Source organism: Peromyscus maniculatus, chromosome 2 (genome assembly GCF_049852395.1).
Source record: "Peromyscus maniculatus bairdii isolate BWxNUB_F1_BW_parent chromosome 2, HU_Pman_BW_mat_3.1, whole genome shotgun sequence".
In the NCBI taxonomy this organism is placed as follows: Eukaryota; Metazoa; Chordata; class Mammalia; order Rodentia; family Cricetidae; genus Peromyscus; species Peromyscus maniculatus.
Window position 1 is genome coordinate 172,754,445 of NC_134853.1, and position 16,733 is coordinate 172,771,177.

Consider the following 16,733-nt stretch of genomic DNA (forward strand, 5'->3'; position numbering starts at 1 on the left):
TCTCATTATGTAGCTCTGGCTGCCATTGAACTAACTCTATAGACCAGAGTTTGTTAGCCTCAAACTCAGAGAAATGCACCTGCCTCTGCCTCCTGAGTGCTGAGATTAAAGGTATACACCACTACACCCAGCTTTCAGATAATTTTTAAAATATTTATTTATTTATTTATTTATTTATTTATTTATTTATTTATTCATTGTATATGAGTGCTCTATCTGCATGAACAACTTTATGTCAGAAGAGGACATCAAATCCCACTATAGATGGTTATAAGCCACCATGTAGTTGCTGGGAGTAGAACTCAGGACCTCTAGAAGAGCAGCCAGTGCTCTTAACCACCGAGCCATCTCTCAAGCCCCAGATATTTTTATTGTGAGTAAATTTGCAAACATAATGAAACACAGAATCATGTAGTGAATTTCCATATACCCACTATCTACCACTTCAGAGCAAATTACCAATATCAGACTCAACTTAAAAAATGTTGGCATTTCTAATAAACACCCACTATATCATTGTTTCTTTCCACAGTGACACTCACGGCCCACAAACTCAGTACTGTGACAGACTGCAGTGTGTCTTAGTCCTACATATGCTTCTAAGGCTGCAGGTCCACTGTGAGCTGACTGACGGGGGCCGGCCAGGCAGCTCTGCTCTGGACGTCTCACCATGGCCTTCTAAACCTTGTAGCCTCTATAGCAGTGTCCATCTAGCATGAACTTCTCATGGAAAATGACTGGAAATGCAGACATCCAAGCCAGAAAATTTCTTCCTTCACTTATTTCACATTTCCCATTGATTTATTGGCCAAACCAAGGCCCACGTACAAGTTCAAAATCAGTGGGGCAGAGAGAGACCTTTTCCAGTGTGATAGGTAGGACAAAGAGAGAATGGAGAATTGAGGTAATAGTATATATGTTACACCAACAAACTAGCAGAATTCCTGGTTATCACCTAATGCTCAATTCATATCAAATGTGTCCCACTGTCTCCAAACTACCTTTTCATACAGCTGCTATTGTTTTTATGTAATGGAGATTGCATCTGATTATTATATTGGTGAGTATGTTTTGACGTAGAATAGCAGCTCCCTTTCCACTTTTGGGTCATGAAACTTACTAAGCCAATTCTTTTATAAAAGAACATCTGGATTTGTATGACTGCTCCCTAATATTGCATTTACTATGTCTCTCTGTCCCTGTGTTCTTTTAAATTAGATATAGCTTAAATTAGACTTAGGAATGATTTTCATTTTGAGGAAAGAAGGATTTATTCTGGCTCTTGTCTGGGGATCTGGTCCCTCAGGTTGGGGCAGTCATGGCTGCAGGAGACTGAGGCAGTTGATCACATTGTATCCTTAGTCAGGAAGCAGAGAGTGATGATATTAGCTAAGGTCCCTTTGTCCTTTGCAAGAAGATAGCATTGCTTAAGAGTACTTGTTGTTGGAGAGATGGCTCAGAGGTTAGGAGCACTGACTGTTCTTCCAGTGGTCCTGAATTCAATTCCCAGCAACCACATGGTGGCTCACAACCATCCGTAATGAGATCTGGTGCCCTCTTCTGGCCTACAGGCAGAACACTCACTGTATACATAATAAATAAATAAATAAATAAATAAATAAATAAATAAATAAATAAATCTTAAAAAAAAAAAAAAAAAAAAAAGCTGGGCGGTGGTGGTGCATGCCTTTAATCCCAGCACTCGGGAGGCAGAGGCAGCCAGATCTTTGTGAGTTCGAGGCCAGCCTGGTCTACAGAGCAAGATCCAGGAAAGGCAAAGCTACACAGAGAAACCCTGTCTCGAAAAACCAAAAAAAAAAAAAAAAAAAAAAAGAAAGAAAGAAAGGAAAAAAGAAAAGAAAAGAGTACTTGTTGCTCTTGTAGAGGACCCAGGTTTAATCCCAGTACCTATATGGCTGTTAACAGCTATCTGTAACTCCAGTTCCAGGGGATCCTAATGTCTTCTTCTGACCTCCTCAGTCATGCATGTGGTACACATACAAAGATAAAGCACTCAAGCATAAAATGAAATAATTAAAAAGTAGTTATAAAAGATAGCTTTTATTGAGTTTGATCTTTGATACTTTCATGCATGTATAAAGTACATTATGATTATTATAACTCCCTACCCTCTCCACTTTCCCTCCCATCTTTAATACTCTCACCTCCCTACAAGTTGGGAACCATTTTTAGGAAGCTGGTACTATGTGCCTTATGTGTCCCACACTCACTCCCACTGTTGTGACAAGTTACTGTCACAGACACTGAGACACACATATGCAAGAGTTTTTCTCAGGGCAGGTCTAGGATGGGCTACGAAACTAGCAAAAACTCTGTCTCAGCAGGGGAAAAGCAGCCCTATGCTGGTCGTCTGTAGCAGGCACAGGTGGCCTCTCTGGCCTGAATCTGAACTACTCTGTTTTATACTTTGGTCAGCTTGCTTTAGTGGCTCATTGTCATGCCTCTGGAGAAAGGCACTGCAGGGGGAGCCCTGGGTTTAGATGCAGTGTCCCAAAACAGCAGTGTGAGAGATGGCCATTTGAGGAACCACAGTGATGCCCAGGCATGGCACTTGTAGCTTGAGCACAGAGTCTGTGGCCTGTAGCCCATGAAGGGCGACACATGACATGATATGATCCCACTCTGAAAAGCAGTACTTTCTAGGCCTGGTATCTGCAGGACAATTTACCTCAGCCAGGAATGGCAGCTGTTATAGCTTATCCACCACTCCCAGACCATTATGCCTCTTCTCTTTCAGTCATCATCATCTCTCAATCAGGGAGGTCCTGGTTGGATCCTCTTAAGATCAGACGCAAGATCCCCAAGCTGTCCTGGTCACTACATGAATGTGTGACTTTAAAAAAAATTATTTATTTTTATGTAAATTGGTGTTCTGCCCACATATATGTCTGTGTAAAGGTGTCAGATCCCCTGTAACTAGAATTATAGACCGTTGTGAGACACCATGTGGGTGCTGGGAACTGACCCTGGGTCCTTTGGAAGAGCAGCCAGTGCTCTTAACTGCTGAGCCATCTCTCCAACCCCCCATCAGTGACTTCTTAAGTAGGTTATGTCCCTGATGTGCAGTGCACAGATGCTCATGGTATTCCTGCCTGCCTTGCCTGGAGTCAAATGCAAGCCTCCCTGTGAGGCAGAAGAGCCAGGTTTCCCCTAGCTTCTTAGGACTGCATTTGATATTTGAGAGAGTAAACCTTCTCTTGTGGGACATGGAATTCTCTGGGCCATGATTCCTGCAAGGACCTACTCCCTTTGTGCACTTGTGTTCTTTGGCAGCTCTCCCTTGACAAGGAGCTCATTGACTTTGGCAGCTATGTGGTGGGTGAGACCACATCCCGGATCATCACACTGACCAATGTTGGGGGCCTGGGCACCAGATTCAAGTTTCTCCTGGATTCTGAGTTCTTTGAGATGGAAGAACCCCAACCCGTCATGAAAATGGTGAGTGCACTACCAGCTTCTGACCAGCAGCCATGCTGTCTTGCCTGTCTGTGGTTCTGCTCAGTCAAGGATGGGGTGTTGTATGCACCCTCCCAGCCATGCATACTATCTCATGTGTATACAAATAAATGAGCAAAGACTGCCATCAAATTGAGAGGGGGACGGGGAAAGGAAAATGTCAGAACAGGCTCATATTAGTGAGAATAAAAATGTCTGGCTCCAAAGCCGGGCGGTGGTGGCCCACGCCTTTAATCCCAGCACTCGGGAGGCAGAGCCAGGCAGATCTCTGAGTTCGAGGCCAGCCTGGTCTCCAAAGCGAGTTCCAGGAAAGGCGCAAAGCTACACAGAGAAACCCTGTCTCAAAAAAAAAAAAAAATGTCTGGCTCCAATGAGGACACATGCAGTCTGGCCTCAGGAGCAATGGCAGCAGAATGGGATTCCCCTTAAGGCATGTGGTACATATTGAGTAGGAGCATTGGGAGACCAGAGTCCAATCAGACAGCTCCATGAGACACCATGGATCTCTTTTCAGAGTATGAAAAGTGTCTTGTTTTTCCCAAGAAGACTGTGCATGGGTCACAGTGAATGGCAACAGCCTCAGGGGCCCTACTCAGGAAATGAACTCACCATGCTCATGGATCATGGGATCATTTGGGGAAGATGAACAAAAGGTGCACCGTTTCTTACATGCTTCTAAACTATTTGAACATTCTTATGAGAAGCATGAAGCAATTGTGTTGGCTCTGTTCAGGTGCCCCAACAAAGACCCCAGAAAACATCTCACCCAGGAGATGGCAGGACCAACAGGGCAGCCATGAACAAGGCAGTATGGAGAGCAAGCTGCTGTGGGGGAAGGTGGGGCTGTAGTCAAAACCAGAGAGCAGGGCAGGTGGAATGAGGGGACTAGGAGCCAGGCTTGCTTTGGGTAGGTGGATGGGTTGCCTGGGGGTCCCAGGATATCTAGGAGTTCTGTCTGCAACCAGCTGTGCAGAAAGGAGAGTCAGCTCAACCAAGGCTAGAGCAGAGTCAGCCTCTGGGCTAGTGACCAAGTACAGTGTAAAGAGGGTAGACTCAGCTGCTCATAGGTGGGGTCTATGATAGGGCATCTAAGCTAATGACAGAGAGGAGCCAGCTTGGCCAAGGTAAAATAGATAATCATCCCTACCCTAGGTAAGCTGATGCTGTGGTCTGAAGACCCAGGATAGACAGAATGAGAGCATAGACCTGGGAGTGGAGGAATGGCAGCAGCCCTGGGCACAGATGCGTTGTGTCTTCTCTTGGACTCATCTGGTGAGAAGGGTATCTGTGGAGTTTTATGGGCAATGAAGACACTGAGTTCCCTTTCAGAGCAGCGTCTTCACCTATGAGGACAAAAGTTTTTATGAGAAGATCATGAACAGTCTCTCTGAGCAACAGCTTGATGGTGATGGGTCCTCCCCACTGGACCTCCCAAGCCGAAAAGAATCTGAGAAACTGGATGGTAAGAGTTGGGGAGACTTGTGAGTGGGTAGCAGGTACCTACTTCAAACTTCCTGCATTGATTCCTGAGCCAGCCAGGACCCTTGGCCTCAGCTGAATGCTGACTAGGCCCAGAAGAGGGCTGGCGTGGACACAGGGGCCTCCCAAAGGCAGCCGTCCAAGAGCCGCTCTCAGCACGGCCACCTCAGGATCTCAGGCCAACCAGAGGGCCAGAGAGCTAGCATCTCAGCCGGAGACTGACAGGCCTGTGACCTAGGTGATGTGGAGGAGGGTCAAGGTACAGAGTTTTCTCAGGCCTTCAGTTGTATGATAGAAAATATAGAAAATACTCATACATACAAATATACACTGGTTATGGTGTGCATTGAAATTCTATTTGTGTTGAAACAAATAGAATTGCAACTAGAGTTTTTTCCTCCAGGCTCCCACCAAGCCCTGGCAGTACCTCAGCCGCTTATAAAATAAACACACAGACTCTTATATTATTTATAAACTGTATGGCTGTGGCAGGCTTCTAGCTAGCTGTTCTTATATCTTAAATTAACCCATTTCTATTAATCTATAAGTTGCCTCATGGCTTACCGGTATCTTAACATCTTCTCATGGCAGCGCGGCTGGCAGTGTCTCTTGCCTCAGCCTTCCACTTCCCAGAATTCTCTTTTCTCCTTCTCCCACCTATGCTTCCTGCCTGGCTAATGGCCAATCAGTGTTTTATTTATTAACCAATCAGAGCAACACAATCAACATACAGAACATCCCACAGCATAGAATCCCCAGATGTGGACAGCCAGGCTGGCCACATGGTGTACAGGGGTGAGGGCTTTGAAGGCTCTGCCTATGAACTGGTCTCTGCTGGTGCTGGTCTTTATCAGTACCACCAGGCTCTGAGGCTGAGGAGGGAGTTTGTTTTAAACCAGCTGCATAGAAGTGCAGATGATACACAAGGACAGTTTCAAAACCTGAACAATCCCTGTGTTGAATTGGAAAAACAGGTACCTGTCAAGGCACTGACCCTTACTGTAATGCAATACTCTCCACCCTGTGCACTGCCTTCAGTTGTTTTCACCATTTCCTTGTTTTCTTTTCTTTCTTTTTGTTGGTTTGTTTGCTTCGTTTTTTTCAAAACAGAGTTTCTTTTTTTTTTGGCTTTTAAAATTTGATTTATTAGCATATATTCATTTGTACTAATATAATATTAAAGGTATCATTATGACATTTTCATGTACACATGTCATGTACATTGCCCATACTCTTTCTTTTTTAAAAATTTTTTAATTTAATTTTACATATCAGCCATGGATTCCCCTGTCCTCTCCCCTCCTGCCCCCTTCCCCCCCAGCTCACCCCCCATTCCCATCTCCTCCAGGGCAAAGACTCCCCTGGGGATTCAGCTCAACCTGGTAGATTCAGTCCAGGCAGGTCCAGTCCCCTCCTCCCCAGAAATCCACAAATATACCTCCACAATAGAATATGGTGATATTTTAATTGTATTGAAATATGATTTTATTTGTGTGTTAATAAATAAAGTTGCCTGGGTCACAGCAAGCCATAGCAGAAACTGGGCAGTGGTAGTACACGCCTTTAATTCCACCTCTTGGGAGGCAGAGCTAGGCGGATCTCTGTGTGGTCAAGGATACAGCCAGCATGGAGACACACGCCTTTAATCTCAATACCAACCATAGAAAACTGGAGGTCTGTACAGATAGGCAGTGACGATCAATGAGAAGGCAGAATAGAAAGTCTATAAAGAAGACAAACAGACAGGAAGTAGGTCTCTTGCTGAAGAGAACAACAGCAGCAGTGAAGGATAAGGTTTTTAGCTCTGACCTCTTGGGCTTTCATCTCTGCATTGGCTCTGTGTTTCTTTTTTCTTTCTTTCTTTTTTTTTTTAAGATTTTATTTATTTATTATGTATACAGCATGTATGACAGCAGGCCAGAAGAGGGCATCAGATCTCATTACAGATGGTTGTGAGCCACCATGTGGTTGCTGGGAATTGAACTCAGGACCTCTGGAAGAGCAGTCAGTGCTCTTAACCTCTGAGCCATCTCTCCAGCCCCGGCTCTGTGTTTCTTATTTAACAAGACTGTTCATCTACAATAGACTACTGGCAATGGTCGAGAGGAAGCCCAATCTGACCTACTCTGGTGATAGGATGGCCAAACACCCTAACTGTCATGCTAGAAATCTCATCCAATGACTGAGGAAAGCGAATGCAAAGATCCATGGGCAGGCCCCGGGGTGGAGCTCCAGGAGTCCAGTTGGTGAGATAGAGGAGGGATTGTATGAGCAAGAATTGTTGAGACCAAGATTGGAAATAGCACAGGGACAAATAGCAAAACAGAGTTTCTTTGTATGGCCCTGGCTGTCCTGGAACTCACACTGTAGATCAGGCTGACCTTGAACTCAGAGATCTGCCTACCTCTGCCTCCTGAGTGCTGGGATTAAAGGGTTGCACCACCGCTGCCCAGCTGTAGTTTTTATTTTAAGATTTCCAAATTTACCATTTATTTTGGTTGTGTAGTGTGTGTGTGTGTGTGTGTGTGTGTGTGCCCTTTTCCCCTGTGCCAAAGTCATAAAAATGTGGGACATACATCTCACATTTAAAAATCAGTAGTTCATTTCAAATTTTAAAGAGTTTTGTTGAGAAGTTCCTTCCAAATTCTACTCATTGCAAGAAATTCTTACTTAAGCTTGAAAAAGCCACAAGCACTTAAAACCCATGAGTCTCCCACAGACCATCCTTAGCTTATCCAATCTATCAGGAACTGGCATGTGTTCTTTCACTGGCCAACCTGTAGCTGAATTACTTCTCCATGTTCTGTATGTGCAATGACACAACCATTGCAGACCAACTTCTTCTGAAATGCCGTCATTAGTTTCTTTTTATCATTTTCATCAACAGTCCTTTATGGTATGTGAGGGTCTTCCTGCCACCTCTCTGTTGGGTAGAATTCTCATTCCCTGTAAGAAGCAGGTCATCACCCTTACCCAGATCAGTAAAGGGTCAAAGAGTGGAGAACTGGATAGTAAATGTACTTTCTTTATAGAAACTGTCTGCAGGCAAGTGGGCGTCGGGAAACAGAGCATGTGGCATCAAGGGAGAAGCAGCTGAATCCTCAGCAGTGGGTCATACAAATTAGCACAAAGCAGGAATTGAGTTTCAGTCTCTGTGAAGATAGCCTCTTGTTCTTGAAACTTTCACTACTGTATTTTTGACCTGGGCAGAGGTGGTGAATACCTTTAATCCCATTACTCAGGAGGCAGAGGCAAGTGGATCTCTAAGTTTGAGGCCAGCCTGGTCTACAGAGTGAGTTCCAGGACAGCCAGGGTTATACAGAGAAACCCTGTCTTAAAAACAAAACAAAAAATAAATGTTTGGATAAATGGGTTACTTGTGCCAGGAATCTATTGACTATCTGAGAGGAACATACTTTAGGCTCTCTTTTTTAACCAGTTGAACAATTTATCCTATCAAATATACTTTCTTGTTTATCATGAACTTAGATTAAGTCTTGAAGTCATGAATTGTGTGTTACCCAACTTTCTTTTTTTCAGAGTAATTGCTTGCATTGTGTTGGTTCTTTGCATTTCTGGATGCATTTTAGAGTCAGACATGTTAGTATATTGATACATATCTACAATCCCAGCACCTGGAAGGTAGAGGCAAAGGATCAGGAATTCAAAACCATTGAGTTGAAGGCCAGCCTGAGTTATGCCAGACCTTGTCTTTTTTTTTTTTTTTTTTTTTTTTTTTTTTTTTGGTTTTTCAAGACAGAGTTTCTCTGTGTAGCTTTGGTGCCTGTCCTAGATCTCACTCTGTAGACCAAGCTGGCCTCAAACTCACAGAGATCCGCCTGGCTCCCCTGAGTGCTGGGATTAAAGGTATGTACCACTACCGCCCGGCCAGACATTGTCTTTAAAAAAAAAAAAAAAAAAAAAAAAAAAAGATGAGGGGGAAAGCCTTTCATGAATGTGATTGGTATAGCTTTGAATATGTCATCAGTTTAGAAATAATATCTTGACATATTGAGTCTTCAACCCATGAGGATGATGACCCAATGAGTTGAGTCATCTTTATTTTTCTTTGGCAGTACCTCAGAATTTGCAGTAAGTACTTCTTATACATTTTTAGTTGGTTCAATCTGAAAATCTTAGACTTTTTTCCAAGACTGATTATTGATATAGTCTTATTTGTCTTCTAGAAGCAGAGGTTTCAGCTGTGGCCAGTGCCATGACCATGGTTCCTAGCGAGGAGCAGGCAGAGATAACCCTGGGAGAGGTCAGTCCACCTACCCTGCTAAACCTTGGCTTCTTCTAGCCAGGAGGCAGCTCATCCTTCTCTGGCCCTAGCCAATACTCTCAGGGGGCTCTTTCGTCTGTCCAGAGCCAGACTAAACCTACAGTCTCCAGGCACCTGTGGTCTCAACTAGTACCAAGGTATCCCCTCCCCATGTTGAGACTAGGTAGGACCAGAGTAGCAGGATCAAATTCCTATGTGTGGTCCAGCTTAGAGAGGACACCAACAACCTCCCTAGCTGAAATGTGTGTGTTCACACAAACTGGAGGAGGAAGATGCAGAGAAAGGTTTAAGCTACCTTTCTTGCTCCAGTCCAAATGGACTGTGGCCTTAGAATCAGGAATGGCATCTTTGAAACTCCAGGGGCTTAGAGGGAGAGTAGGGTAGTGGGGACTTGTGCATCCTAGACACAAGATAGAAAATGCAGCCAGCTCCTACCAAGCTCTTCTGGCATCTAAAGCTGGTAAAAAGAGCCTGGCCTCTGTGGTGGGGTAAGGGTCTGTGGACTGCTTGAATGAGCCCTCTAAGTCTCACTCTGTTGGGACTCCATAGCAGTAAGCATTCAAGAGCATGTCAGCCTTAGAACTGATACCTGTATGTGACCAAATGGACATCCCAAGGACATGGTCCTACTACCCACCCATCCTTGCAGTGGTAGCAAGAATAAGGGCTAGTGGGAAATTCCCTAAGAAAAACCATGATGCCTGTGTTCTTATCCCATGGCCCTCTTCTTCTTGCACAGGTAACAGAGGGAGAAATTGGCCCCTTCAGTTCCATCAAAGTACCTATTCTCTTCAACCCAGTTATCCCAGGAGAAGTCCAGACTAAGTTCAAGGTTATGTTTAAAAATTCACAGTGTCCAACGGTGAGTATCCCAGCTGCCCTAGGTGCCAGGAGGTTTCCATTTGCTCATGCTTAAACCATTAGTGGGTAGCACAAATGGTTGACACCTTAGCTAATAAACACACGTGCACAAGAGTCTTCAGGTGCTCCTGGACAAACTGCTGTTTTTTCTTCTCTCTCCCCAACCCCGGCCTTTTTTATAGTTTTGGAGATTAAACTTAGAACCTTGAGCAAGCAGTCTACCTTTGTTTTTTGAGACTCCTAGAACTTGCCTTCTTTGTCATCTTGTGTCTGTCCTCCAGATCTAAGCTCTCCATCAGGTCCTAGTCCCTGCTTTAATAGCTGCTAATAATAGGTGCACTGCCACCTTAGCCACTCAGCCAGCCTGTGCAGGCTGAGACAATGTTGTGCTAACCTGAATGGCTCCTCACATTCTAAGCATTGTCACTGACCTCCTGCCTCCTCCACAGAATAATGTTGCTGGAATATTTTCTAATTTTGTCTCTGATTCAGAAATAGATTGCATTTTTGACAATACTGTGGCCTCAGACTTGATAATTGGAACATTTTAAATGGTACAAGTCCATTAGCCTATGGAAAAGGAAACCTCCTACCAGGCCAACTCACCCTATTGACTGTCTAGAGGGCATAGTCCTCTATCCCAGGCTGAGTTCTTTAGTCCATGTCGATTTTCAGAGGTCTCCACTCAACCCATAGCACCAGAACAGTACCTACCACCCAGTAGGCTTTACCCTTATACCAGGCTTCCTTTAGTTCCAAGTCTTGACATCCCTCCAGGCCCCTACCTACTCACCTTACCCAACCAATCAGACCTGAGGAGTCAGAGTGAGGAGAACCAGCAGATGGGGACAAAGATATAAGTTTACCACCCCTTTCCCAGATCCCTGCAAAACTACTGAATTCTGTAGCTTCCAGTTTGTGTTCTCTGTGGCAGTTTTACATAATGCATAAAACTTTTCTGTATAATGCATTATTGTGCAATCAAGAATTTTTAGTTGTTTTGGTTGTGCTAGGAATCAAACCCAGGGCTTTGAACATGCTAGGCAAACACTGGTGAGCTGCATCACTGACCCAAGTCTTCAAGCAATTAAAAATCTTGATAACTTTAAAATTGGATGAGAAATACATGGCCATTTAGTATTGAGTTACATATTTTATGTTTATAATTGTTGATAATAAAAGACACTTTAGCCGGGCAGTGGTAGCGCACGCCTTTAATCCCAGCACTCGGGAGGCAGAGGCAGGCGGATCTCTGTGAGTTAGAGGCCAGCCTGGGCTACCAAGTTAGTTCCAGGAAAGGCGCAAAGCTACACAGAGAAACCCTGTCTCTAAAAACCAAAAAAAAAAAAAAGACACTTTAAGCTGGACAGTGGTGGTGCATGCCTTTAATCCCAGCACTCTGAAGGCAGAGGCAGGCAGATCTCTGAGTTCAAGGCCAGCCTGGTCTACAGAGTGAGTTCTAGGACAGCCAGGACTACACAGAGAAACCCTGTCTCAAAAGGAGACAGCTGTAATTTCATTTTGGAATGAGTGAGTTTGTTAAGTGTAGGTGTAAGGGTCTTATTAAATAAGAAACACAGAGCCAAATGCAGAGTTAAAAGCCCAAGAGGTCAGAGCAGTAGCTGAGAGCTGAAACTTAAAAACCTTTCTTACCCTTCCTGCCACTGTAGTCCTTCCCCTCAGAAAGAGACCTACTTCCTGTGTGTCTGTCTTTTTATTGACTTTCTATTCTGCCTTCTCATTGGTTGTAAACACAACCACGTGACCACCTCCTCACTGCCTGTCTATACAGACCTCCAGGTCTTCTATGGTTGGTATTGAGATTAAAGGCGGATGTTTCCATGCTGGCTGTATCCTTGAACACACAGAGATCTGCCTGTCATGTGATCAGGATTAAAGGTGTGCGCCACCACCGCCGGGCTTCTGCTATGGCTTGCTATTAGCTCTGACCCCCGGGTAACTTTATTTATTAACATACAAATAAAATCACATTTCAGTACAAATGAAACATCACCATAGCTAAGTGTGTAGCAAGCAGAAGTAAAAGAATAAAACAGCAAGCAACAGAAAGATAGTAGACATCAAATCAGACACTTAGACTGTCCAGCAGAAACTGACGGGGAACACTGGGAACCAAAAGCTCCATCTGGAGTCACTGATAAACAAAGATGATCCCAGGAAGAATGTCTTCTCCTGGGTGACACTTTGAATTAGTCATTTTCCCACCACAGACATTTTTGTACCACAGGGTATCTGAGTCTTTAACTTTGGGAAGATGAGTGGGAATAATTTGCCTCCCAGATGTTTGCGCTCAGATGCTGTGGTCTCCTCCTGTTGTCAATGGTATTTTCTCCACTGGACTGCTTTTTCCGTTCTCCATTCTCCTTCTCATGGGGATGGGGTGGGGAGCAGCCCACCCGTGAAGAAGGGGTCTTACAGGAGTCTGTAAGACAAACATGCTTGGATCTGAAGTGATTGATAGGCCAACCCACATCCAGAGCCATCTTCTCAGTCTATTTTTACTGATCAGCTTTGGACTTGATGTTACCTTTCTGCTGTTATTTGTTCTTTTACTTGGAGCCTCACCAAAGTGACACTCTGCTCCTCCCCACCCCCAAGACTCTCTCTGTGGAAACTCCTGATGACTGATTCAACAGATCTCCCCAGTTGATTTCTGCTAGATAATTTTTTTTTTCTTTTTTGAGACGGGATCTCTATAGCCCTGGTTGTTTTGGATCTCAACCAGAATGCCCTCAAATTCACAGAGATCTGCTTGCCTCTGCCTCTGCCTCCCAAGTGATTAAAGATGTGCACCACTACACTCTAAATCTGCTGGATATTTTGATCACCAAATTTGGTAATGTCTTACTACCAATCTATCTATAGATCAATCTGCTTTTTACCTCAGCTTACTATACACTTAATAAACTCATTCAAAACCCAAAGTATGACTATTATAATTCATTCTCTCGATCAGAATAGGATAATCACATGAAAAATATCACAAGATTCTTCAACACATGTCTTGATTATTAACCTCATACTTGTAATGCAGTAAGTTAAAAAAAAAATCAAACCATGAAACCTTTTGCTAAGTATTGTGTTAACACTCACTGATATCTCCTATGTTGCAAAGTAAACACATGTTGAGTTTACATGTTCCACTTCAGTTATATTTCAGAGCCACTGGTATTGCCGTAGATGTGCCAGTTTGGGTACCAAGGGCCATTGTGGACCTGAAGATCTGCATGTATGACCGACTCTACCAGGACTCTATCACTGTCCACACCAGGTGAGCCTATGGTGGGCAGCAAGAGTGTCATGTCTGGAGCTGGATACACACTGGCTCTGAATTGTCACCTTAGGTAACAGAGGAGTGGGCAGTTAATTAGGCTATGGACCTTGAAGAAAGTGATCCTGAATATCCAGGATGTCCCAGGGTTGTGGAGGCATTGTAGAGGAATCCGGGAGAGTCAAGGACAGAGACAGAACTGAAGACAGGAAGGGACCACAACTATGGAAAGCCAGACACCTAAAAGTGCAAGAAATGGATTTTCCCCTGCAGTCTTCACAAGGAACCAGCCCTGCCTACAACTTAACCTTCAGTCTAGTTAGTCCCACTTTGGCCTTATGTCTTCCATGATGCTCAGAGAGTTACTTTATAATGTGTTAGGTCTGAGTTTGTGGAAAGTATTTCAGCAGCCATAACACACTTGCTGTATGCCTGGGTTACTAAGCAAGGGTCTAAGTGCCCTCAAGAATATAGAACATAGCAGCAACATGGAGAATAGACAAAGTCCAACAAAAGAAGTGTATTTATTTGTATTGTTTTACAAAGACATCAGATTTTTTATTAAAAGTATTTTCCTTGAAGTACAACCTGATATAGGAGCATCCAGGTTTCATGACTTCACCAGCTTTGAACCACTAGTCCCCAGACCAGAAAAGCAGGTGCTGTTTGTATCAAACCCCTGTCCCTACCTTGTCACACATGACCTGGAAGAACAATACTCCCATGGCATGGTTTCCACCAGGCTTTGTCTTGCTCCATGAAGGTGCAGTTAGTAGATGTCCCCAAACCCTCCCTGGGAACCAAAGAGCTATAAGAGCACTGTCAAAAGTCAGGGGGAGGGCTGGAGAGATGGCTCAGAGGTTAGGAGCACTGACTGCTCTTCCAGAGGTCCTGAGTTCAATTCCCAGCAACCACATGGTGGCTCACAATAATCTGTACCAAGATCTGGTGCCCTCTTCCAGCCTGCAGTCATACATGCTGTATACATAATAAATAAATAAAATCTTAAAAAAAATTGTTTATAAAAAATAAAAAATAGCCGGGCGGTGGTGGCGCACGCCTTTAATCCCAGCACTCGGGAGGCAGAGCCAGGCGGATCGCTGTGAGTTCGAGGCCAGCCTGGGCTACCAAGTGAGCTCCAGGAAAGGCGCAAAACTACGCAGAGAAACCCTGTCTCGAAAAACCAAAAAAAAAAAAAAAAATAATAATAATAATAATAATAATAATAAAAAATAAAAAAAGTCAGGGGGAAACCTGGTGAATGAAGGAATGTGGGGCTTAGAAGAAGGGTTTGTTGTACTTATTTGGGAGAATGGGTTGAACAGAGTTTGGGGTAGGTATTAAGTGCTTCCTGGCCATGTAGGAAAGGAATTTTATCATTCTTACCCAAAGTACCCAGCTGTCAGTATAAATGTGTTCAGTAATCTTTAAACCTAGTGTCATGTGTAACTTTGTGTGGGTTTACCTGCACGAATGTAGAAAGGTGTTGATTCATGAAGACCATTTGTTGTGTGTGCCCAAGAACCAATGTTGGTCACTGTTTACAAGCAGTGGAGCTGACTAACACCCCAAGTGACTGCTTTCCATAATATTTTAGGTCTCCAGCAGCAGAAGCTCAGGGCCCTGGTCAGCTGTAGTGTTGGATACACACTGTAGGGGCTCAGAGGCAGGCCAGAGGTCACCACAACTCTGGTAACCGTCTGGGCTCTGGTAATCATCCACAGAGCAGGAGAAAGGAGAGAGGCTTTTTTTTCCCTCTGTGTCCACTTGGTTCTTCCTTATGGATGCTCCCAGAGGTATCTATGCACTTGTGGGCCCTCCCTGAAGATCTGGCTACTTCCCTCAGTGTCCCTCATAACATCAGGGTCCATGGCATGACTTTATTGTTCCATCTCTGGATCGATATGGACTCAGCTCTCAGGACCATATTTGAGCAGAGGTCTAGAAGACCATGGGCTGCAAAGCATAGTCAGCCACAGGACATACAAGGATCATTCTAGAAGGCTCTTGAAGGTTCTAGGACTATTGCCAAGTATATAAACTTCCTGTAAAGAGTCCTGGGTAGGAAGAAGCAGGAACCCCTAGGGAGAAGGCATCCTTCACAAGCCTTCCAGGCCCTGCACTAAGTATCAGCCTGCAATACTTCTTCCCATTAAGCATTCTAGTCTCTGAGAACTGATTTGGGCATGTTTCAACACAAATTTTTATTTATTTTAAACTTTTTTTTCAAAAGCTGGGTGTATTGGCATATGGCTATAAACTCAGCACTCAGGAGGCTGAAGCAGGACAGCTGAGTTATATAGTTCAGCCTGGGCTATATAGTGAGACCCTGTCTTAAAAAAAAAAATCACGGTCAGCAAAATGACTCATCAGAAAGGCACGCACTGTTAAAGCCTGAAACCTGAGTTCAATCCCCAGAACCCACAAAAACACAGGCAAGAAACAATTCTGCAAAGTTCTCCTCTAGTCTCCACACATGCAAAATGCTCCTGTGCATGTTTGAGTGTGCACATGCACTTGGGTGCTCACTCATGCATGCACACACATATGTGTGAACACACACACCATGCATAAATACACAACAATAATAATTTTTATTTTAAATTTTTTTTTATTTCAGCCAGGTATAGTGGCAAGTGCCTTTAAAATCCCAGCACCTTGGAGTCAGAGGTAGGAGGATCTCTGTGAGTTTGAGGCCAGCCTGGTCTATATACCAAGTTCCAGGACAGCCAGGACTATGTAGAGAGACTGTCTCAATAAATATACATTATATTTCATTTTATTTTATGTGTTACTTCTTTGCCTGGTTATATGTATGTGTACCACATGTATGCTTGGTGCCCACAGAGGTCAAAAGAGGGTATCAGATCACCTGGAACCAGAGTTACGGATGGTGGTAAGACACCGTTGAGCGCTGGATCCTCTGCAAAAGCAACAAGTGCTCTTAACCACAGCCATCTTTCCAGCCCCCAATAATAATTTTTTAAAAAATTTAATCAATTTCATTTCAGAACAAAACATGCCTTAAAAAACAGCATTGAAGCTCCTTTCTAACCATCAGTGTGCTATGCTTGGCTCATAGTAACATGTCTGCTGCATATTGCACACTGGCTCTATCATTAGAAATACCTTAATCAGTCAAAGGATTAAGCATGCAAAGCCACCTGTGACCTCTTGCAGATCAAAAGCAGCCCTGCGCCTGAAGTTTGAAGTCTGCAAGGAGCTGAGAGGCCACATAGAGCTTCTGCCAGAAACTGGCTACATCCAGGCCCAGTCCTCCTATTCAGTACAGCTCAAGTTCCTGCCTCGGTGAGAACTGGGAAAGGCCTGGAGCATGAT

The 16,733-nt window shown here is 44.0% G+C and overlaps 1 protein-coding gene across 50 annotated transcripts in view; it reads left to right on the forward strand.

Annotated features, from left to right (window-relative positions):
* Cfap74 (cilia and flagella associated protein 74) overlaps positions 1–16,733 on the forward strand; it is a 59,093-nt gene that overhangs the window by 23,996 nt on the left and 18,364 nt on the right. For all 50 annotated transcript variants that reach the window (XR_013049525.1, XR_013049518.1, XR_013049524.1 and 47 more), the window contains 6 exons: positions 3,295–3,459; positions 4,807–4,939; positions 9,144–9,220; positions 9,981–10,103; positions 13,273–13,394; positions 16,575–16,703. Coding sequence is in view for 37 of the 50 variants with exons in the window: in XM_015986014.3 (XP_015841500.2) it covers positions 3,295–3,459; positions 4,807–4,939; positions 9,144–9,220; positions 9,981–10,103; positions 13,273–13,394; positions 16,575–16,703 (749 nt within the window). In the remaining 13 variants the exon portion in view is untranslated. The remainder of the gene's footprint in view (positions 1–3,294; positions 3,460–4,806; positions 4,940–9,143; positions 9,221–9,980; positions 10,104–13,272; positions 13,395–16,574; positions 16,704–16,733) is intronic.